Below are 25,541 nucleotides of genomic sequence, written 5' to 3'. Positions count from 1 at the left end.
TCCTTTTTTTTTTTTTTTTGCTTTTGCTTCTAAATAACATCCCTTAGAAAAGTGTATAACGTCGCTTTAAATAAAATTACATTGGAATATGACATTGTCATAAATTATGGAACGGATGAACTCATGTGAATTCAATAGATAAAGAGCTAAGAATAACTATATATACAGCATTATTTCATAATGAACACAAATTTGGAATGTAGAACCAATAAAATGTCCCAGAATGTGTTTTTAGTTGATGAACACAGAGTAAGGGAGTATTTTTGTTGTAGATAGTGGAAGGATGATTTAGGGCAGTTACTGTTTTATTTTTGTATGTCTTGTTTAATTAAATAGGCAGCAATAAAAATTTTAAACATGATAAAAGTTTTCCCAGAAACTGTTGATAGGTCTTTCTGCTGGAAAACATCCACTAAAATATGTTTATCTCCTGTTTTTCCTATGATTTTACACTACAAGCAAGATTAAGAATTTAATAAAGAAGAGCAAACTGTAATTATTCTGGAGAACTATTATGAGGGCATAAATTTAAATTATTTTGAATTTTATATTCTAAAGTTTATAAATTTGACCTCTTTTAAGAGAAATGAAAGAAACAAGGAAATTCCTTTCTCCTGTGTTTAGGCATTCCTTTCCTCTCTCCCTCTGTCCCTCCCCTCTTCTCTCTGTAGCTTTTTCATTCAGTTTCTCTTTAAAGAACAAATGCACCAATAGGCTACTTCAAATCAAATTTATGAAGCTAAAAATAAGGTCGTAAAAAGTCTTACATTTTTATTCTTCGAACTAAGAGGTAGTATCATTATGGCATGATTGGGCATGTGCGTATGCATGAGTGCATGTTTTAAAAGGCTCCAGTTATGCAAAATTTCAAGCTTGATGACTTGAGTATCATTTTATATTGGAAAATATATGCTGAACAGACTTTCTTGTATCTGAAAAGGCAAGGAAATAATTATATTAATTATCTAAAAATAAAACATACATTTTATACCACAGTTCCCAGCTGAAATGAATTACTTGCTAACAGAAGTTAATGTTTAATTGGCTAGGTACGAAAAGAGTATGGGAAATGCCTGCGGACGCATTGTTGTAGTGGCAAAAGTACAGAGAGTTCCATTGGCTCAGGGAAAACATCTGGTTCTCGAACTCCTGGACGCTACTCCACGGGCTCACAGGTAACTAGCATTTGTTAATTAAAATGAGATCTCTCTTACCTATATTCTGTTACACGTTGCTGTCCTCGATCAGAACTATCTTCTATCCCAAGTGTTTAATACATCCAGTTTGTTGTTGTTGCTGTTGCTGTTGTTTTAGTGTCTCACACAAGAACAATTATGACAAAAATTTAAGAAGCCACATTGCAATAAAATTATGAAACTTAGGGTCTCCGTTTGCATGCTAATTAATGATTTTAGATTATTCCTAGTTGAATGAATATAGATGGTGAGGAAAGGAATTTGGCACTTTCCCCAAAATTCTAAGAAAGGGATATTTTATATATATGATTCTTAAGTGAATTACCTCTTTTAACCAGGAGAGTAATTCTCTATCACATACTGAAAATATGTACTTATTAAGTGGTATATTTAGTAAAAACAGCCCTAATTCATATTGTATTTATCATGTGGTGATAAGTTGAATACAGTTCAAAGCTGTGAAGGATACATTAACAGCAGCATTGGCTTAACTGGTCTACCTGTTGCCCTTGGCCGTCCAGCACTCCAGGTAGCAGCTGCATTGACTGTCATCTGGGAAGCTGTAAACTTTTGAGTAACCTGACTGACATTTTTCCCATGCCACAATTTGAGTCCAAAGATTATTATATAGAAATTTCAGCAACTCCAGGATGCTAAAATGAGCCAATCAAATAAGACAGGATTGGGGTGCTTTGCTGGCTCAGTCAGTAAAGCATGAAACTCTTGATCACAGGATTGTGAGTTCAAGTCCCACACTGGGCATGTAGCCTAACTAAGTAAAATGATAAAAATAAAAAAAAATAAAATAAATGCCAAGATTATGTGGGCCATGGGTGAGTTTGAGTTCAGACTAGCAGACTAATATTTTGGAGATTTCCTGATCCAGTGGGAAAAGCAATCATGTTTTCAGGGTTGTCTATTTTTTTTTTTTTTTCTAAAGAAGGCTTAAATTTAAATTGATAAAGTTGTAAATCAGGAACTTAGTTTTTCTTAACCCTTTCAGCTCAACCTGTGGATCTTAATTTTTTTGTAAATTTGGTAATTTTATATGAAATAAGAAAGATCACTTTAGGTGTTCTTTGTTTAATGCTTGATTGTCTTGTAAACTTAACAGATTAAATTTACCAACAATTCCATTTTTGTGCTTAGAAAATTAAATATCCTTGGACTGCCTGGGTGGCTCAGTCAGTTAAGCGTCCAAATCTTGATTTCAACTCAGCTCATGATTTCATGGTTCCTGAGATTAAGCCCCATGTTGGGCTCTGTGCTAACAGCACAGAGCCTGCTTGGGATTCTCTCTCCCACTCTTCCTGCCCCTCTCCCACTTATGCTTTCTCTCTTCCTCTCTCTCAAAAGAAATAAACATTAAAAAATAAAGAAAATTAAGTATCATTGACCTTTAAATATCATTTACAAATTTAATATGTCTGATTCATATGTCAGATTGGATAATTATGTACACCTAAGTAGCACTGGAATGACTCTTACTTATAAATGAAAGATAATGCACAATATTTTCATAAAGAAATACTTTCTTCAAACTGATGGAGTTCTCTTTTATGAGTAAAACCACATATTTAATATCAATCTAACATTTGTAACTAAACATTTAAAAGTAACGTGCTGGGGCGCCTGGGTGGCGCAGTCGGTTAAGCGTCCGACTTCAGCCAGGTCACGATCTCGCAGTCCGTGAGTTCGAGCCCCGCGTCAGGCTCTGGGCTGACGGCTCGGAGCCTGGAGCCTGTTTCCGATTCTGTGTCTCCCTCTCTCTCTGCCGCTCCCCCGTTCATGCTCTGTCTCTCTCTGTCCCAAAAATAAAATAAAAACATTGGAAAAAAAATTAAAAAAATAAAAGTAACGTGTAACTGTCAAACCTACCCAACTATTAACACTTAAATTAATAACCACAAATTATCAATTTCTATACCTTACTGAGGTTACAAAGTTGCAAATTGGGGGAAACAGATGTATCAATTTAGGTGGGCTGAGATTTCTGAGTGTAGGACTACTAAATACATCATCCAATTAGAAATCTGAAGTCTTCAGGCACTTGGGTGGCTCAGTCGGTTAAGCGTCCAACTCTTTATTTTGGCTCAGGTCATGATCTCATGGTTTGTGAAATCAAGCACTGCATTGGGCTCTATCCGTGCTGTCAGTGTGGAGCTTGCTTGGGATTCTCTCTCTCTCTCTCTAGCTCTCTCTCTCTCTCTGCCCCTCCCCCACTCACTCCCTCTCTGTCTCTATCAAAATAAATAAATAAACGTTTAATAATCTGAAGTCTCACATAATTTTAGGGGTACACGTGGATGATGCTTCTAGCATGAGGCTCTTCTCCACACCTTTACTTTCACACCAATAATCCTTACCTCCCATTTTGTAATAATCTTTTCCACAACTTTGAAATTGACATTGCTTAGATCCTGTGTGCCATCAAGCTTGATTAGTTCCTACATGCTTTTCATATAACTCAGTTCATCAGCCACCATCTTGTGACATTTGACAAATGTCACTAATGAAACAATCCAACTTGAAAGTTTCACGTGTTATGTTACAACAGAGTTGTGTAATGTTTACCAATACTTTTAAGGTCAAAGAGCAATGCAGGTTAACAGAATAACCATAAATTTGCTGTGTGGTAGCCCATGGTTAGAAGTCTCGCCTTGGCATGTATCATCCATAACCAAAAACAAGTTACTAATGTCACTGACCCTCAGTTTTTTCATCTATAAAGCAGTGGTAATAATACTTATTTGTTACGTTGTTAGAAAGATTGAGGTAATGTATTCAAAACACTTAAATTGCGAGTACTCAATAAATTGGAGCAGCTATCCCTTATTAGTGTCATTATTACAGAATAGAATATCAGATATATATTTCAAAGCTGTATCATATTTTTTTTCACTATTATATTTCTGATATCACAATTCTAGTCCTTCAAAAGAAAAAAACTTTACATTGTTTCCTTATGCTGACTATAATACTAATTCTGATTAACTGACCATCCAACCCTACATACAGTAATAGTTATTTAAATCATCTTTTCAAGTAAAAATGATAAATGTATTTCATATAAACTGTGAGCTTCCATAGTCTAAACTACTCATTGATATTTAGGTAAAATCTTGGGACTACGGATGCCTTATCCATGTCAGAAAACTTGTAAAATAGCAATCCCTATATGTATGTATGTGTGTGTGTATATATATATATATACATATATATATATATATGTTATTTTTTTACTAAAAAATATTGAATGTCCTGTATTTAATGGCAGGACAATCTTCTAAGCTCTCAAGTCACAGTGGTTAAAAGACAAATACCTTCCCCTGTGATCTACAGCTTTCATTCTAATTGTGGAAGATAGAAAACTTATTAAAAAATAAACCAATAGGGCACCTGGGTGGCGCAGTCGGTTAAGCATCCGACTTCAGCCAGGTCACGATCTCGCGGTCCGGGAGTTCGAGCCCCGCGTCAGGCTCTGGGCTGATGGCTCAGAGCCTGGAGCCTGTTTCCAATTCTGTGTCTCCCTCTCTCTCTGCCCCTCCCCTGTTCATGCTCTGTCTCTCTCTGTCCCAAAAATAAATAAACGTTGAAAAAAAAAATTAAAATAAATAAATAAATAAATAAACCAATAGAAAATACCAGATTATAAAAGCTGGTAGAGAGCCAAGTATGGTGATTTGATACAGAAATTCCAGGTGGCTACTTGGATTAAGTGCTGGAAAAAGACTATTTTGGAGGATGATATTGACACCAAGATTCTGAATGACAGGAAGGAAATTCAGGGGAAGAGAATTCCAGGTGAGAGAACATCTAATGCAAAGCCCTTAAGGTAGAGGAGACAGGCAAACTCAGGAATGGAAAGAATGTCATTGACTAAATTGGGTGAAAGTGAATAGGAGATAAGTCAAAGGAGAAGGCTAGACATGGATCAGTAATTGTTTGTAAGAGTACGAAAATTTAGATTTTATTTTGAATACTTTAGAAAGCCAGTGAGATGATTTAGAACAGGAAGTGGCAGGAGATCATCCAGGTATGACAAAGATCACGTGGCTTCCATGTAGGTAGTGGAGGGGCATTGACTGGCAAGACTAAAAAGTGAAAGCCCTCTCTACCTGTTGCTCCCCCTACCTACATGTTGCTAATAAACACTTACAAAAGCTCTGTAGTACCCAAATCACACAAACAGATATTCACAGCCATATGTATAGAATTGGTTTGTGTTTCTATGTGTTTATAAAAACTATGGACTAAGGTATTATCCTTCATCTTTGACCTTTCTTTAATCTGTCATTTGTTTTCTATTTGTTTTGACTTTTTAGGTATATTTATATTTATCACATGAATTTGAAACATAAACCGTGTATGTAATGTCTATTAAATGATGAAGCATCATAATAAAATGAATACCTGTGAACATCCAACTCAGAAATTGAACATTTTCCATATATGTTGCCTTCTTGAAACCTCTTTTGAATTAGTTCCTGTGCCTCCAACCAGAGAAGACTTCTGTTCTTCATTTCCTTGATGTATTCTAATAGTTTCTCCCCCTCCAAAAAAGATGTTTGGTGTTACTTTTTAAAATCTTTTTTCTGGGGCGCCTGGGTGGCGCAGTCGGTTAAGTGTCCGACTTCAGCCAGGTCACGATCTCGCGGTCCGTGAGTTCGAGCCCCGCGTCAGGCTCTGGGCTGATGGCTCAGAGCCTGGAGCCTGCTTCCGATTCTGTGTCTCCCTCTCTCTCTGCCCCTCCCCCGTTCATGCTCTGTCTCTCTCTGTCCCAAAAATAAATAAAAACGTTGAAGAAAAAAAAATTTTTAATCTTTTTTCTAAGTGGTATATTACTATATGTTGTCTTCTGTGACTTGCTCTTTTCACCCCCACATTATCCTAGTTCATTCCATAAACATTTAAGTGTTGTCTTTGTGCTATATAATGTATACTTTTCCTCTGCTTGCAATATTTCACCTTTTTCTCCTAGATCAGGAGCCAGTTGAATGGATTCAAATGTTGGTTTTGTCATTTATTAGGCCTGTGACATTGGACATGCTAATTAAATTCTGAACCTCAATTTTCTAATCACTAAGAGTACTTGCCTCAAGGAACTCTTGTGTGATTTCAATGAGTAAATAAATGAAAAACACATAGTATCTAACCTAGAATTCTAGGTTCTAATTCTAATTCCATAGAATTAATTAAAATACACATTTTACATATAAATACATATTTTACATATACATACATATAATCTTTATCTTGTACCACATAGTATTTCAGGGTGGTGATACATCAATAAACAAAAAGGACACAATTTCTGTTTTTTGATAGTCTCAGATCTAATTCAGACATTAGATGTTAAATATTGGACATTACATTATAAATATAAGAAATAAATACATTGTAGTTATAGGTCATGTTGTATAACATAATAATGACTATGGGGGGGGGAAGCAGGGCTAGGTGGGTGGAATACAATTCTAAATAGGGTGATCAAGTTAGGTCCGTTCAAGGAGAAAATATTTGAGCAAAAATTTAAAGAGAAGAAGGAGTTATCCATACGTGTATCTGGGGGAAGAACAGAGGAAGCAATTGTACCAAGCCTGAGGCAGAAGCATACTTAGCTTGTTAAGGAATGGCAAGAGAACCAGTGTGGGTACTCAGGTTGGGGAGACTAACAGAAGCTGAGATAATGGGGTAGCTCATACAAATGTCGCCTACCAACAATCATAACTTCATCAAATCTGTTAAGAAATCACTTCTTCAGTGCAGTGCTCACAGACTTCCCAGCCAAGGATGTATCCTCTCATGTGCACTGAAACATTTTGTTTAATTATGTAGTATAACAAACATTAACAAGAGTATACAAAAGAGAAGTGTATGCACAGTGATTTAGTACCTCTCCCCAGGTTAAATATTAGAATGTTGGGAGTGCCTCAGAAACCCTTTGGACCTTTCTCCATCATTCGCCTCAAACATATCCACCATCTTAATTTTTCACGTATTTTGCATGTGTGTGATACTTATTCACAGGACATCATCCAGCACATATTCTCTTCTATTTTTTCCTGTCCTCAGACATCTATGTTGCTGCAGGAAGCTATGTTGATTTTCTATTTTTCTTATTCTGTATCGTTCTATACATCCATTCTACCACTGTCAGTCATTCGGGTTTGTAGTCTTCAGCTATAATAATTAATGGTTCTGTGGAGATTTGTGGGCACCTTGTTTACTTTGGCCTTTATTTTTCTGGTAATTTGTTGTATCTGTCACTTACTAACCTAGTAGTTCCACAAAGATAAAGATATTTTTTGTTTGCCTTTTTCCCTTTGTATTTTCTGGAGTAGCATTTGGTATGCAGTAGAGGGTAATTAATATTTTTAATTTTTTTTATTGTTTATTATTGGGGGGGGGGGGGAGAGAGACATAAAGCAAGCAGGGAAGTGGCAGAGAGAGAGGGAGACACAGAATAGGAAGCAGGCTCCAGGCTCTGAGCTCTCAGCACAGAGCCCAACGCGGGACTCTAACTCACAAGATCATGACCTGAGCTGTAGTTTGCCGCCCAACTGACTGAGCCACCCAGGTGCCCCCTAATTAATATTTTTAATTAATTAAATGACAAATAGAAACAAATGTGAGAGAATTGTCCCCAGTATTTCAGTTTGAAGTTTTTAAGTTTGTTTCAATAGAAAGTGTTTAAATGCTGAGGATCTATAATCCTGCACCAGTTTTCTTATTCTTTTCTTTCTTTCTTTCTTTCTTTCTTTCTTTCTTTCTTTCTTTCTTCCTCTTTCTCTCTCTCTTTCTCTCTCTCTCTCTCTCTCTCTCTCTCTCTCTTTCTAAGTAGGCATGAGCTTGAACTCATGACCTTGAAATCAAGAGTCAAGTGCTCTACTCAGTGAGCCACTCAGGCACCTCTCTTATTCTTTTATTTACTAGTTTTGTTCTGTGTGTGTGTGTGTGTGTGTGTGTGTGTGTGTGTGTGTGTCTGGTGTCTATGTGTGTTTCTTTGTGTGTGGTTGCTGACCTATAAAACAATATACACAATGTAGAAATGCCCCAAGATTTATAAAACCAATTGTCTAATATTTTAAGTTTAGGTACTCCTCTTATTCACGGTGTTCAAATGTATTCGGAACATAACCCATTTGTGAGCTTGGTTTTACCACTACCATGACTAGGAGTAATAGTTCTTCTAACTATTCATCCTTGGAATAACTGAAACTATTTTGTTTCCTCATCACAGGATTGTTAATACTTTTTTGATCCCTAACTCAATAAAATAGCAAAACAATAAAGTAGAAAAAAATCCACCTCCCAATAATAGACAAATATTACACTGCTTCAGTTATCTGGCACTTAGAAAACTGAATTTGAGAATATAAATAATGATGTAAGAATTTTCACATCTCTATAAATTACCTACTGTGAAGAAATGAATAGGGTGAACTGACTTCCTTTATCTCCTTTGAGAGAAAGAAAAGTCAAAATCATATATAACCTGTGAAATTACACTGATCTTACAAAATTTATGGAAAATATTGAGTTTAGTCGCATTTTAATAATACACTATTCTTTTCTTACTAACCTTTTTCTTTCTTGCAAGTTTCTGAATTCTTGAACTAAATCTTTTGTTAATAAAACTGACAATTTAATACATATTTAAATATCCATTCCCATAAAAGTTACAATGAAAATAATTGTTTCATTCTGGAAACTAAAATTATTAAAATTCTAACTGTCTAGAGGACACTTCCATATACCTTCAACATGTTTCAATTGGTATAGTACATTACATTTATTGCTTTTTCAGTTACAATTATTTTTGGTATAAGCATTTCAGAATACACTTAATGAGAACCAATTATTGTCATTAATTTAGTTTCTGATATTCTTATGCTACCATACTGCAAGCATGTAAAAGTTACACATTTGCCAGATGCCGGACCAAAGGTCTCGTATAACTACGACAGAAAGAAACAGAACGATTTGTGTGAAACTTCACTGCCTGGTGAGTTCATTTCCTTTTGTGCCTTTACCCCATCCAGAGCCGAATTCGTAGAATGTGGAATGACACGGTCCGAAAGCAGTCGGAGTCTTCCTTCATTACTGGAGACATAAACAGTTCAGCGTCACTCAACAGAGGTAAGTAGAAATGATTTTTCCTATTTAGTACGTTTGTGATTACTCTATGAAGTTCTTAAATGCATTGTTTTTTTTTTTTCTTTTTTTTTCTTTTTGGAACTTCTGGACCTTGTTCCAAGTGATAGGAATATTGCAAGGATATAAAACCTGGCTGAGTGTAACAGTGTGTTCCATTATTCATAAGCCTTTTTTTTTTTTTTTTGAATCCTGAGTTTTCAGGAAATCTTTTCTGAAAGGAAGTTAGAAAATGAGAACTTTCCTTTTCTAGTCATCTGCCACTTTAATAAACTGGTGAGCTGTCAGGCCTCATTGGAAGCAGTGAAAATGGGCAATTATGTGGCTATATAGTCTGCTAAGCATCATAGAGTTCCACATTGTCCCAGGCATAGAGCAATTTCATAGTCTTTGTGGAAGTAAAAATATACTGTCTAATACATATTTGAGACAACCTGTATATTTGGGGTAAAAATCGCATCTGATCATAGTATCTACAAACTTATCCAGCATATTTAAAGATCTAGGAGAAAAAATATATATACATATATTATGATTTGTGTGTGTGTGTGTGTGTGTGTGTGTGTGTGTGTGTGTGCTTCTAGTTATCATGTGCCTAGGGCATCAATTTAGACTTTGAAGTGAAGTTTCCTTAAGCTACTATTTTGTTTGTGGTTGATTTTTTTTATTCTTCTCTATCTTTCTGTCTCCCTCTTTCCCTCCTTCCCTCCCTCTTATTCAGTGTATGTGTGTGTTGGGGGCGGGGGTGATTAGAATTAAATCAACTCCAGTCAAAATGAGTAAATGCTGTTTGTCTAGAGCTAGAGGACACTGTAGACATTTCTGGGGAATACTTAGACTATAGTTTTATCTGGAAAGGTGGAATTTGCATAAGCCTATTCCAGTCACAGTGTCCTAACAGATATTTTTGATACATATATTAAGTATATATTGAGTACACATATATTGAGTACAACATTTTTTTTTTCCTTATCCCCGAACTAGGATTATTAGTTGATTTTAAACCTGATTCTGTTAGCTTTTTGTTACATTAAATGCTACTTAGAAACAAACAGTTAACAATCATGGGTTATGATTCAGAAAAATTTAGATCCTGGTGCGGCTCTTAATTACTTTTACTCAATTAATTTGCATCTAATTTACATAAAAGAAGTTGGGACTAATAGTGTCCAAGTTGAACCTGATACAGGGACCCATGTTATATGTAATCTCAATATGTTATTTGGGGCAGTGATATAACAACTATAACCTAATAATGATATTACATTTTCTCTGTCACTTCTGCCTGAGTAGGAATAGTGAGTGCAATTATTCCTCCAAAAAATACCTTTTTGTATTTTGTTTCTTTATTAATCTGTTTTTATTTGCTAGATTTTGATTTACATAGTATCATCTAAATATTCTTTTTCAAGTTTTATTTTAATGGTTAGTTTGTGAAAATTTATTTTAATATGAATACTCTAACTTAAGACATACTTTCAAATCATACAATGCAGATTACTTACAGATGCCTTCAACATTTAGGAACTAATTTGCTTTCATAGTGACAGACTTTGTTTATTGCCTAATCCCACAGATGGAAAATTTACAGTATGTTATTAGAAAGAAAGCTACCCTTATGAATAGGATTTATTATTAGAAGTATCTTGCATCTAATGATCACAGTAACCATAGAACAATTGTTGTTTCAACAAAAGATGAGATCATGTATTCTAATGATGTACTGTTTATTTGCCTACCGCGAAGATGGTTAAAATATGTAAAATTATGATGTTGTCTAGCATTATGATCTAAATTTATATAAAGATTGTAAGGTATGTGACTTTACTAAAAATTGTTTTAAATGGACACGTTTTCATGACCTTGATTTTCAGGTCAATCACGAATAACATTCTGTACCTTTTTAGTCCCTTCTAACGAATTTCATCAACTTGGAATATGTAATTATGTGGATGACTGGGTCAGTTTGAAGTATATTTAAAGGAAATAATATTTCATACTGACCGATCATATGTTTAAATCTGGTTGCAAAATCTTTAGTTTTAAAAGTATTTCTTAAAGTTACTCTTGAAGAATGGTATAAAATTTCTTGTGACACCAAATAAGTTATTCTAATGTTGACTTTGGGGAGGGGGTTAAATTGAATTTATGATTTGAAGTGTGTCCAGCCAGTGATCTCTTCCTTCAGGATATATATTCTTCCTTTCACTCAGTGACTTTAATGGTGGTAGACATCAGAGTGATCTTCTTGATTTCCCACATTAATTCCCCATTCCCCCAAGTCAGAAACTCATTTTATTCTCATCTCATTATTTTTTTGTCTTAGATGCCTGGAGTACTTTAAAATTTTATTTCTTCATAGTATATCTCTGAAGATCGTCTTTAACCTCCTTCTTTAATCTTGTCTTATTTCCCAGGGTCCTATCTTCCCTGCATTCAGGCGTGTGTATCATATTTAGGTAGGTGGAATCCAAGATTCACCTTTCCAGATAAACCCTTCAGTCACCTCAGCAACATAATTGTTCACCATTATTTAATCGAAAGATTATATTCTCTATTAAATAAAAATTCTAGGCACTGCATCTTTGCATCTTCATATATTCTAACTTCCCATTCATTCTTAGTTTCTTACCAGCTGGCAATTTTTTGTTAATTTAAACCCCATTTTCCTTTCTTTCCAAGCCAGTTATATTAAATTTCTTATTTTTGTCTTTAGAACAGTTCTGACCCTTGAAAACTACAAGAAGTTGTCTAAAAGCTAGTCCTATTTTTTACTTTAGGTTTTCTTTCGTATTCATACCACTGCTCAATTCATCAAAAGAATAATTATTTTATAATTCTGTATGTCTTACCATCTATTCTTCCAAACAGGAATTCATCATTATCATCTTTGGGATCCATTAAGAATAAAACATCTACCATGCAGTACAGAACTCTTTCTCAAGGGGTTTTATTTTTTCAAACCATCTTTAATATTCTGTTCTTGCACCAACTTGTTATATCCTACGTATCAGATTACCTGCCTAGATTTTCCAGTGTGATCAACTTGATTACCGTTGGGATTTTATTCCTTAGAATCATGCAAAACCTTGGAAGATTTATTGATAATTTTCAGTTCATGTAATCATTCTTATATATTCTCTTTGGAATTTTGTTATTTGGTCACCTCATCTCTTTAAAACCTTCCATTACATTTGTCCTTTGAATATGTATACTCATGAAGGGGTTTTTGCAAAGGTTCCCTGTGCATTTTAAGATATATTTTCTGCTTCTGACTTGTTTGCTACAATGCTACTCACTCATAAATTAAGAATTCCTTGAGGCCGGTACCCCAGGGCAACTATCAAGTTAATTTCCCTGATGCCACTGCCTACACAGTTTGAAGGAGCTTTCAAGAGCATTAATGTGGTAGTTGAGTATAAAAAGTTTTAAAGAAGTTTAACTCTGATCCAAACTCAAGATTTTACAAATGCCACAGGAGGGTTCATTTATTTGTTCATTTAAATATTTACTATTTGTTCATATCTTGAAGTCAGGCCTCAATCCCTGAGCCTCCCCCAGGTGTATTAGAAATCTCACCCAACTTTCCAGTAGCTCCAACTTCCCAGTAGTGGTAGAAACAATATGTAGCTAGAGTAATCTTCTACTCATATCTCCTACCCACAATCTCTACTGGCCAAACCTTGCCCTGAATGAGTTAGACCATCAATGCCTCTGAAACTTGAGTTCAATCATAAAATGAAGCATTTCTGAGAAATTGCTCTGCTAGTTCAGTTAATGGTTAAACATTTCCTCTCTTTTTATAGATCTGTATAGAAATTGGGGTATTTTCTATGGGGCGCCTGGGTGGCGCAGTCGGTTAAGCGTCCGGCTTCAGCCAGGTCACGATCTCGCGGTCTGTGAGTTCGAGCCCCGCGTCGGGCTCTGGGCTGATGGCTCAGAGCCTGGAGCCTGCTTCCCATTCTGTGTCTCCCTCTCTCTCTGCCCCTCCCCCGTTCATGCTCTGTCTCTCTCTGTCCCAAAAATAAATAAACGTTGAAAAAAAAAATTGGGGTATTTTCTGAAATTAGATTTTATTAGGCTTTATCTCATTGTGAATAATATAATTGCATTCCCCATTTTCTTTTTATTTCATTAGTTGAGTTGACATCAGAAATTTCAGTTTAAAATCTAGTTTTGCTAGATAGCTGCTACCAATATGATGTTGTATGAATTATGACAAGTGTCCCATGCCCACCCCTCCTCAGCTGTGGAGTTATTACAAAAATGTAACCCATTGTAGTGGCAGGATTAGCAAAAAGGCATTTCTTCTTTTGAAACAATAGCATGACTGGCAAAGGTGGATTTTTATTTCCCCCTACCTCCCACCCTCTGTCTTATCAACCTCCCACAGAAATTAATGCAATTTAGATTTTTACACATGGAGATCTGACTGGTAAAGCTAGATTTATTTAAGCCAAATCTATGTGTTGTATGAATGAAAACTGTCTCTTTTGTAGATGTCCAGCACTTATTTATTAATGTTGATGGGATTCTCCATTCAAGGTTCAGATTCATATTAATCTACACATGCATTCTCAGTAAATTTATGTAATCAGTACAATTATGATGGACTATGACGATCTTTTCATCAATTTTAGGGGTAAATCTTGGCTCTCAGTGGCACAACGACCTACTGAAAGGCATCACCTGTCAGGGACATTGTTGATACAAAGGGGGAAAGCATCATCAAATAGACATTTGCAAATTGTTGACTTACTCATTGTAGTTTTCATAGTAGTTTTGAGAATGGGGTTTCAATCCGGTGACGTTTGTTAAATTGCTTATTTTCTCAGTGTCTATGCAATAAGGATATAAATAGCACCCTCTTCACAGGGACCTTGACAGGACCAAGTGAGTTTACATATGTTAATTCCTTACTACAGTGCCTGGAACACAAGTACTATTATCATTATTTTATTCAGAAGTTCACTTATATCTTCTAACAAATGAAAACTGATCCTTGTCAGTGCTCTGAGATAATTAGATATTAAAATTCATCATTCACTACTGAAGGTTTTCTTTCCCCTTTTTTTTTCTAGTAATAGGTAGTCGGAATACAGTAGTTACCTGAATGCCAAGTAAAAGAAATAATAATTTATCTAAAGTGGTGCTACCCTTGAGGCTAAAAAAAAGAGATAAACTAATAAAACTGAATTGTCTATTCTAAATTAGAAGTTAAATGCACATTACATCTGCCTGGTTGTGCTTTCCACTTTTGATTTGTAACCATATTTTAGCATTGAAGCAATAAAGGTAAAATATTTCTTCTCCCTACCTTAGATAATAAAATAAGCAAACACTGTCTTCTCTTTCCTCCAAGCCCCATCCTGCCCTTCAGAAGCTTAGAGAACACTAGTTCAATTCAAACAGTCCTCCTAAATAACCAGTGGTGTAGCAGAGCAGGGATGTGACTCATTCCCATTTTAAAACTCATGTCTTCTCAGAGCCTGTATTGTCTTTCCCGGGAGGTTGGTCACTGAGGCAGAAGAAACTTCACAATAAATCACCTGTCACCTCATTAATATTCAGGCTTTTCAACTTATTTTGCTTTTGTGTTTTTAAAGAAAAATGCAAATGAAGATGTGTAAGTGGTGTTTCACAGCAATTAATGATTTCTATAAATTAAAGTGTACTAGGGTGAAACCCTCATACTCATTCACTGCACTTTATTAATGTCAGTAAATAAAATTTGGCTTATATGCATAAAATTTGTCATATTTCTCAAAAGCCTTGCTGCTTTGAAGGATTATAAAATTGTTTGTAAACATTAACCAGATCCTGCTATAACTTGACATCTATTTGAGGAATTTGCAAAAGAGTTAAATGATGTGCATAGCTAATAAATCAGAGTAGAACCTGTAAAACAAATTACTTTTTGTTATGAATAAGCATTATGATATTATGAGTACAAATATAAGTATATATGACATGGATAAAGTTTTCATATGAAATTCACATTACATTTATATCTAGTATTTTTTGACATTTACATTCTTCATTTGTAAATGAGGCAACATTGCTTCCTGTGTTAATTCCTTTCTTTTATACATGTCATCAATAAAGACATAATCAGAAAATGTACAAAAAATAAGGAAATCTTCTGTGTTAGGAAAATCAGTTTAATAACACAAAAGTAAAATAGTTACAGGTTGTAAAAGTGAAATGCTATGTCAAATAGATAAGTAAACAATGCTATTAGTATCTTGATTCCAAACTCAAGGAGACCAAATAACTTTCAGAATAAATTCTCCATTACAAAATTAAGTATATTAAATATTGATTTCTACACAATTGGGGCAAATGTTCTTGCTATAAATTGTGGGTAGGAACTGAAAAAGAAGACTTTTAAAATGCTTGTCCAGTGAGTCCTTCTTATGCTTTGCTTTTAAATTTGTCTCTTTGATGTAAATCATTTCAATCGTAGCCATCCAGCCTCTCACAATCAACTCTACAGTAGCAAAAATGGTTTGTATTTTACTACTACTACAACTACTACTATTATTATTATTATTGTAGCTTTTATAGATCCCTTCACAAAGAGAATTCTCTGTGTAGATTCTTTTTTATTATGGTTTATTATCTGACTGCTTTATATATAGTTCGCACAATCTCTTATCTCTTTATTTCTTTTAAAGCTTATTTATTTATTTTGAGAGAGAGAGAGAGAGAGAATGACAGAGGGGAAAGGGGCAGAGAGAGAGGAAGAGAGAAAATCCCAAGCAGGCTCAGCACTGTCAGCACAGAGCCCAATGCAGGGCTCAAACTCAAGAACCGTGAGATCATGACCTGAGCCAAAATCAAGAGTCAGATGCTTAATTGACTGGGCCATCCCCGTGCCCCCCTCATACCTCTTTACTATTAGTCAAACAAGCTGCGGTGAAATACCATACCTTGATAGTTTCTAAATGTAACACTATAAAACATTTCCACTGATTTTTGAAATATTACTGTTGTTTCGTCGCTGAAGATATAATTTTTCAAAAAATATATATTTTGAACAATTAAACACACATACTCAACTTCTCTTCCGAAATTGCTGGTATTCTTTTTTCTAATAGAACACAGTATGGCTCTTTATAGTTTTGGTCAACTTGGGATTTCTCTTTTAATGTGTACAGCTACAAATTTGCCTATTGTACACTATTCATTATTCATCCATTGTCTTTATTTCCATGAAGAAGCCAGGTTTGTGAAATGATTCCTAAAGGACGAAATCTAGATCCCAAACAAGATCTATCTGAGCATGAAACCCTATTCATGACAACAAAAATTTTCACTCTTTTCTTATTATGACAGTTTTTCATGAAGCTTGCTAAGATTAGAATAAAGATATTTTCCAAGAATGTATTTCAAAGTGATTTTTATCACTTCACATGGAAATAAGATATTCTTAAAACCACAAGTTATAACATCTTTATTTCTTAACTTCCTTCATGTACCATTGATTTCCTTCTACTTTATTTTGCTCTAGGTATAGTTGTTTAGTGTGGTTTCAGCCTATTCATTTAGTGAAAGAAAAGCTTTAAAACACTGTAAATATATGGAGAAATGGGTTGGCCATACTTTCCAAAACTACTTGGTATGGAATATGCTGATTTGCTATGCATTATTGTCCTAGTTTTAGGATTTAGGTTGCAAGAAGATTTTTATAATCATTCTTTTCTTTCCTGGAAGGCCTCAAGGTATTTTACTGGCAGAATCCTTTATCTTTAATTTTTTATGTTTCAGTAAAAGGATGAGTGAACATTTTGGTCAGGGAACAATTTTGTTAAAAAATCAGGTAAATAGCTTCTGCCTATAATGATTTAGTATTAAAACCAACCAAAGATATAACTTTCCCCAGCTATTTATACTTCTGAATTTGATATTGTCCTTTGTCAGGACAATGTGAAAATGCCTAGAACAAGTAGAAAATCTGTTTGAGTTAACTTCAAAAAGACACTGATGATGTATAAATTAAACTATTTTATGTGCTAATTCCAGTTTTCACAAAAACTATGGAATGTCTTAAAATTTAAAAACAAAACCTGACTGTACCTCTCATCTGGAAAAATGTTTCTACTGGATTATAAACATAAAGGTTCTGATGATATAATGTAGTTTATAGCATCCAAAGTTAATTGACAAAGCCATTACTTGTTCAAATTATTTTTCTAAGAAATAGATTGTATTAACTTATATATGCTACTTTCAAAGTAATTAGAGATTAATTCAATTACATGAAAAATTAAATTGTGGAAGAGGGTTAGCCAAAGAGGCTCTCATTAGAAAAAGATACTTATGGGGCACCTGGGTGGCTTAGTCAGTTAAGGATCTGATTCTTGACTTTAACTCAGGTCATGATCTCATGGTTCATGAGTTTGAGCCCCACATTGGACTCTGCACTGACAGCACAGAGCCTGCTTGGAATTCTCTGTCTCTTCTCTATATGCCCATCCCCCACTTGTTTGTTTTCTCTTTCTCTCTCTCTCTCTCAAAAAAAAAAAAAAAAACACTAAAAAAAGGAAAAAAAGAAAGATATAGTACTTAAATTGTCATTACCAATAATTGTGTAGTATCTGATTAAAATAGCTTCTATTTTATTGAACTACATTACATACAGAAGCATACACTTTACATAGCTCAACCTTATATACTGCATGTCATTTGAAAGTAAGTGTTTATCTGATAGGTTCTCCTATGATTTTCCTAATAGTCTTTCTTCATAATTTATCATTATAAGGAATGTGGGTGCTTCAAAAACTAAGATAAGTTACCCATCAATTCATAGAAAGTAATTTATAACCCTGGAAAATCATTGGAGAATTAAGAAAGATTTGAGAGGATACACAGATTGAAAGAAGATAGTTAATCTTGATGTAGACAAATGGAAACAATGTAAGTTTCCTGAAACAGCCTCATTTCTAAGAAGGACAAAATTATGATTATATGATGAAATAGGCCTTCTCTGCACGTTATTAAGAATCTCTTTGTTCATAGATACCTTGTTTGAATTTACTTTTCTCAGACATGTTTTTAAAATGTTGGTTCTAAATTTAATATTCAAGTTTTAGCCAGGATAGGCTTTCTGCATGTAAGCTATACAATTTGTTCCATATAGGAAAGTATGTCAATATAGTACAGAGCATTATACAAAAAGTCAGATTTTTTTCACATTGGTAAATCATTTCCTATTGTTAAGTAGTTACTATATTTTCCTTTTTTTCTGAAGTGTGTTTTATTAAATGAAAATGCACAAGCTGTGTGTGATTTACAAATAAATATAGCTGTGGAATTGGCTACATACCATTAACAGATATCAAGAGATAATCTGATGTAGAGAAAATGAATTAAATACAGTGTGAATGACAAAGATAAATACTCTTATGCTAAATGCCTTTGATTTACTAAAAAGAACTGTAATTTACCGCTATTTTGCCTGTGGTTAAGCAAACTCAGCTGGTTATCTTTAGGCTTAGTATTTTTTTGTTTTCAGTACTATGGAATGTATTCAAAAATGTCCAAATGTATTCAACACGTCCCAATTTAACAGCACACAGGAAGATATGCCTTTGACTACAAAGGATGAGTTTTAGAGGTGAATGACTGAATAGTATAGGTTCATCATTTCCGTTGCAGATTAACTACTTACACTGTTGTGCAGCCAAGATTCACCAAGAATTCTAAGTTCCAATTCTACCATATTTGTCTTGCTTTCAGCTAATTATGTAAAATTATTATATATAATTATGATATGTAATGCAATATATATTATATAAAATATAAATATATAATACAAAAAATTAAACTTCAAAGCTATATATATGTATATATGTATATATATACACTTTAGATTTTAGATTAAAGAAGGAGTTCTTAAAAACAACATAACAAAGATTATGAACTATAACAAAAAGTAATGTTCTTGTCTCAAAATGTAAACAGTATTCATAACAGTAAGATATTGGGAGAAAGAGTAAACAACATATAACACACAAAATGTTATGCCTACATTATATAAAGAATGTCTATAAACCAATATATACAGGCAACAGATAAGAACGGGCAATTCACAGAATGGGAGACCCTTATGGCCAATAAACATGAAAAATGACCCCATCTCTTTGGTAATCAGGAAAGTGCAAAGCATAATAGTAATATGAGATATCATGTGATACTTGTATGAAATTGGCAAAAATATCAGGCTTACAATACTAAGTCCTAGTAAGAATCTGAGAAATTTAATTTCTCATGGAAGTGTAAAGTGATACAAATACATTTGACAGAATTTTGGCAATATGTTCTAAATTGAAATGTGAGCAATATATGGCCCAGTAACTTGACTTCTAAGTATTTATTGTAGAAAAAACCATGCATCTGGACAAGAAGACCTATATAATGTCAGCTAGCGCAAAATAAAGACAAATAGACAAGGTAATGTCTAGGGTTCCCACATCTAAATCTTTGAACTTCTATATTACAATAGAACAACACCTCTACATTCAGAATATTTAATTTCGTATTGAACTAACAATAACCCAAATCTGTACTTTGGAGAAAACATATCATTGAAGTCCATGTTAATAGATTCCCAGTGAATGAATTTTCTATTAAAAAAAGCTGAGTTATCTCCGAACCATTTGAAAGAAATTTAATAGGCAGGTTGATTAAAATTTAATAGCAAACTTGTTGGCTATTAAAAGTGCACGGTGTGATAAATCAAGATGTCAGCTCTTCAATTTATGACCTCAGAAAAAAATGATGAAGGTTTCTTGGCTTTCAATAAAATATTTCTTCTTTGACACTTTGTAATTTCATTAATTACTTGAATAAAAACAGTACAAAATATAAAATTATGGTTTCTGTGGTTTTTAAAATTATTTTATATAATTTTTAAGGATAGCATGCAGATTCTTTTAGTTTTGTTAATGATTATAAACAACTTGGTCTTGACTTATATGGCTGTTCCTATTTTATAAAATAAGCCTTTAAAGTTGAACTTACCATTTTTGCACTGTCTGTAGATTGTGTGTGCATGTTGATATTTCATTGTTACACAGAAAAAGAAAAAACAGGAAACTTAAATACTTAAAATAGACAATCCCTATTCAATCCGTTTTCCATAGATGTGAAGTCTCTTTTATCGATTTACTTTCATTTTTGTTTCTTTGTGTTATATAAATTAACACATGAATATGAAAATTAAATAATTGACAATTACAGAAAAGTAATGCACTCCTATAAGGCTCCTAATAAAATGTTATCAAAACATGTTTTTGGGGTGTACCTGCATGGCTTAGTCAGTTGCACATCTGACTTTGTCTCAGGTCATGATCTCGCAGTAGGTGAGTTCAAGTCCCACATCGGGCTTGCTGCTGTTAGCCTGTTAGCACAAAGCCTGCTTTGGATCCTCTGTCCTCCTCTCTCTGCCCCTCCACCCCTTGCAAAAATAAATAAACATTAAAAAAAAACATAATTTTGGGAGAGGATGCTACAAATATTCAAACATCACTGTTTAAATATGTTTAAATAAAATCACCAGAGTCAGGTGTGACCTTGAACAGATTATGAATGTCTTTGGACCTGTTTCTTTATGTAGTGAATGATGGTAGTAGATTAGATAATGTTAAAACCTTATTCACTTCTAAATTCTGAGTTATAACTTTCTTCCATTATGTTATACTGCAATTCATCGGGTAATACTTACATACATAAGATGTGTGTGGGGTCCTTCTGATTCATTTTTTCCAGTTTTCTTGTTTATATTAAAGTTAACTCACTAGGTGGCGCCTGGGTGGCTCGGTCGGTTAAGCGTCTGACTTTGGCTCAGGTCATGATCTCACAGTCCGTGAGTTTGAGCCCCGCGTCTGGCTCTGTGCTGACCGCTCAGAGCCTGGAGCCTGTTTCAGATTCTGTGTCTCCCTCTCTCTCTGCCCCTCCCCTGTTCATGCTCTGTCTCTCTCTGTCTCAAAAATAAATAAACGTTAAAAAATTTTAAAATAAAGTTAACTCACTAAAGAAAAAGACTTACCTTTTTTATTTTTTCTTTCTTTATTTATTTTTTCTTTATGCCAGTTTTCTTAGCTCTTTGAAAAGGAAATCAAAGCCATAGGACCCTTTCACCAGAAAGAAAAGCAGTCATGTGTGGGTGCCCAACTGGCTTCACAAACATGCACCTAAACCATTTTACATACAATTTTAAGGGGGTCACAACTTGAGTAGATACCATCTCCTGGTAAAAGACCCTTTGTTTAACACTCGAGTTAGTATTATAACTCTGTAGAAAATACTGTCACTAGTGAAGCTATTTTTTACTTGAACAAAATGAAGCCTCCGCGATGGGCCAAAATTATGTTCTGAAGACAGAAGCACAGAGGCATTATCCAGTAGTAACTTTGCTTTATTTATAACTCCAATTCATATGCATTAGTCAATCCATGTCATGGAAATGACTTCATAAAACAAAAAATATGTCGAATCAAGGGAGAGAGAACCATGAGGGGATGGAATGGAGGACAAAACATATTAAAGAAGAAAGAATGATCCAGGTGAAACTGTTTGATTGAAATACAACAAACAAAAAATTTATCATCCTATATATTCATAAATAACAAGAATTTGAAAATTAGACATGTTGGTATGAGACTCTCAGGAATGGGATATTCAGTCGGTTCGTTAGAACACCAGGGTCTAGAATTATACACCTTTGCTTGTCCAATAAGACAAATAAGAACGAAAGTACATTTAAAAAAAAAAGCGAGGGCAGAGCAGAGTGACAATTCAAGTTATTTTAAGAGCTTTTCAGCGTACTGTGGTTAGCCTGCTGTCAAGAAGAAACGTTTGAAAATGTTTCTGAATGATATGATATGGATTCAAGTGGGATTCAACTGTCATCTTTTCTCAGATCTTTTTTTCACTTCACACTTTCAAAGCCTGCAGCTCTACCTTCAGTTTTCAGGCCTCAATTACGTGTATCACACTGAACTGGCCTAGACAGTGCTGTCGTTCAAGGCCTGCCCGTGTCAAAACACCTATGTTATTTTCATAAGGAAAAAAAAATACAACACTTTTGTGGTAAACCTGTGCATTGGAAAAGGGTGTACTCATTATTATCCCATTCAAATTTCACTCATTCAAAAACTTTTATGTCTATCTCTATCTTCAGGTATAAATAAAGTAAAAAAGACTCTTCTTAAAATGACTATGATTTTACACTTCGTGTTGTTCGGTAGGTTTAGGATCTGACTTTCAAATAATTGTCAGAAAAACGTCCCTATGTTTTTCAGTATGGAATATGAAAATCCCTTTTTGCTTTGTATCATGCTTTTACTAGAAATAAAGATCTCTTGGTTGGCTCTCTGTTGACAGTTTTGTTGACGATTCACATATATTGAAATTCAACTTAATTCCTTTTCCATGGTTTTATTAAAGACCTAACCCTTGTTTCTGACAGCAAATAAGCAGTTTTGACTAGACTGTACCCAGGATTTAGTGTGTCAGGTAATTAAGAAACAACTATTCTTATATTACTGCTTTGAGATTTTTACCTTGAGCTTTTTTTTTTTTTTACCCAATTTGAGCTTTTTATTTTAAGTCACAGTAGGTTGTGCTGAGTTTTCCCCCCCCTCTTGTCATATCATCTGCAGCTAGTATTCAACTAGCAATTTGTATTTCCAAATAATTATATGAGTGTTTTTTTTCCTGCTTTAAATATACCTGGTATAGTGTTAGAAGGAAATAAATCACATTAGGAATTAGACAATTGGCACTTGTAAAAAATTTACTCAAACTATAAAACTGCTCATAATTGATAAAATGACTTGTGTTAGTTTGTTACATTAAAGATGCCATAGATTTCACATGGGCTTTTTTTTCATTATTTAAGCAAGTATTTACCAAGCTCTGGGAACTATTCTAGACCCTTGGTATAGAGCGGTAATAAAACCCAGTGTATTCCTTGTTTTTCTGGCGTTTACATTCCAATGAAATTTGTACATAAACATTCTTTTCCCATATGTAGTGTTGTAACTATCTTCTCTACCCAGCAACATCAGCTTATTTGTGTCTTCAACCTGACTAACCAGTAAGCTTAACTTTTCAGCTGAAAAACAGTGACAGATGGTCTGTAAACACCGATCTTCTTGGAAGTCTGCAGCAATTTCATAGCTATTAGAAGGGAAGTTTACAAATCAGAAGTTAGTTGGAAGGAAGAGGAAGAGACAGGATGGACAGTACCTTGGAAAATAGTATCGGAATTCAAAGTGACCTGGGTAAATTGGGGAAACAGCCAGAAGCAAACAGAATAGGCTTCAGCTAAGACAAGTGAAATGTAGTGCAGCTATGGAAAAAGACAAATGCGACTTTGTACACAAAAGACCCAAGAAGACAGGTTCTGTACAAGTTTTTGGTTAAGAGATCTAGGCATTGGCAACAAGCCAGTGTTTTTGACACAGGGCCACCTTTCAAAGGTACAGTTGAAATGCATAAATGTGAGCATGGACTGTATGAACCATGCGAAAACACCTTATCACACTTGTTTGGAATGGCAACAGGAAAAACGGCCTCTTGCAAGATTTGAGTGTCCATAAAATGATGGAAAACGATTGCCTTCTAACACTAGGGAATCAAACCACAGACAACTGGTTACTCAAACATATCCCTCATTCTTTCAAACCAGCAAACCCATAAAGCTTATCCACAACTTCATACTCTGTAAAACTCTAATGATCAAATTTGATATCCTATTCCTCAGTTCCTGTTACTGAGCCCTCACTTATATTTTAACTCAATTTTAGGATTAAAGTCAGTTATAGTGACACTGATTAATTTGATTCCAAATGGGGCATAAGATGTAAAAAGGTGAGTCATCATAAAAAAGCAACTTTAACCAGTGATCCTTCTTCTATCAGGAAAAAGGCTCTTAATACCAAGGATAAAGAAGAAAATGTATTTTGTTGGAAAGTTCTAGATTATTTTTATCAGTATTTGTGTGGTTTTAGATTTAAAAGCAGGTGGCTCTTAATTATGACTGTATGTCACTCATTGTGACTATAGATCTGTACCTGATCTGGGTTACACCTGGATTTGAGGAAGCTACCTTCCAAAGCCACGTGGCTGGGACTGAATATTGTTCCATTTAGTCAACATTGTATCACTCCATGGCTGTATACCAATAGCATTTCTGTTATTGTTGCTGGACTTTCCAGATTAGCAAGAATTGACAAATAAAAAAAACTCAGTCTTCCTACATTAGTAATTTCACTAATAAGAGTGTCTTTAGGTATATTCAAAAGTTAGAACACACTTAGCAAACTAAAAACAACTTTATGCTAGGAAAGCTATAACCAGATGGCCTATCTATCAAAAATTTTGATAGCATCATTAGAATTCAATTACAGAACTCCATTTTTGTATGATTAAATTGTTTGTCCTTATATTTTTAACTTTTAAATAAACTGAATGACAGCCAGAAAAAAATATTGAGTCACATGCTTTTTGCTTATGTTTGGTTCTTCTTAACTCAATTGTTTCCTTATTTTAAATCGCAGAGCATATTCTTTTACATTGGTATAGAAAAATATATATACATATAGAGAGAGACAGATATGACAAAGGAATATTTTCTTTGGCAATCTACGTGAAGCAAGTGGGCAGAAGTAGCATGCAATCTTCCCAGCTTGTTTGTTTTTTAATTAGTTCAAATTAAGAAATATGTAGTAATGAAGGAAAATATATAGAAATACAGATATAGGGCGCCTGGGTGGCTCAGTTGGTAAAGCATCTGACTCTCGGTTTTGGCTCAGGGCATGATCTCGCGATTTGAGTTCAAGCCCCACATTGAGTTCTGCACTGATAGTGTGGAGCTTGCTTGGGATACTGTGTCTCCCTCTCTTTCTGCCCCTCCTCTGCTCGCACTCTGTGTCTCTCCGTCTCTCAAAAATAAATAAACATTTAAAAGAAGAAGAAGAAGAAGAAGAAATACAGATAGATGCTCCGGCCATAAAGATCTAACCCTTATTTGATCTATGAGGGAAAATAAGAATTTTAGCAATTTTATATATTTAGGGTTTTTACCCTAGTTCATTTTAAGTTGTTTACACCTTTCATTTTCTGTTAAAATTCTTAGAGTAATTTTAGAAAGTAATTATTTGTATTGGAAGGCTAGAA

General features: G+C 34.3%; 1 protein-coding gene across 36 annotated transcripts in view; it reads left to right on the top strand.

Moving 5' to 3' along the window:
• Nucleotides 1-25,541, top strand: part of ADGRL3 (adhesion G protein-coupled receptor L3) — an 842,607-nt gene that overhangs the window by 798,990 nt on the left and 18,076 nt on the right. For 33 of the 36 annotated variants that reach the window (XM_040482516.1, XM_040482575.1, XM_040482534.1 and 30 more), the window contains 2 exons: nucleotides 1,050-1,175; nucleotides 9,242-9,338. In XM_040482516.1, the coding sequence (XP_040338450.1) occupies nucleotides 1,050-1,175; nucleotides 9,242-9,338 (223 nt within the window). Of the gene's footprint in view, nucleotides 1-1,049; nucleotides 1,176-9,241; nucleotides 9,339-11,770; nucleotides 11,813-25,541 lie in introns of all 36 variants that reach the window. The other 3 variants (XM_040482465.1, XM_040482454.1, XM_040482622.1) reach the window with 1 other exon arrangement.

The sequence above is a fragment of the Herpailurus yagouaroundi genome, unplaced genomic scaffold, assembly GCF_014898765.1.
Source record: "Herpailurus yagouaroundi ecotype Mexico unplaced genomic scaffold, PumYag 28, whole genome shotgun sequence".
Lineage (NCBI taxonomy): Eukaryota > Metazoa > Chordata > Mammalia > Carnivora > Felidae > Herpailurus > Herpailurus yagouaroundi.
This window is presented reverse-complemented; position numbering and strand designations above follow the sequence as displayed.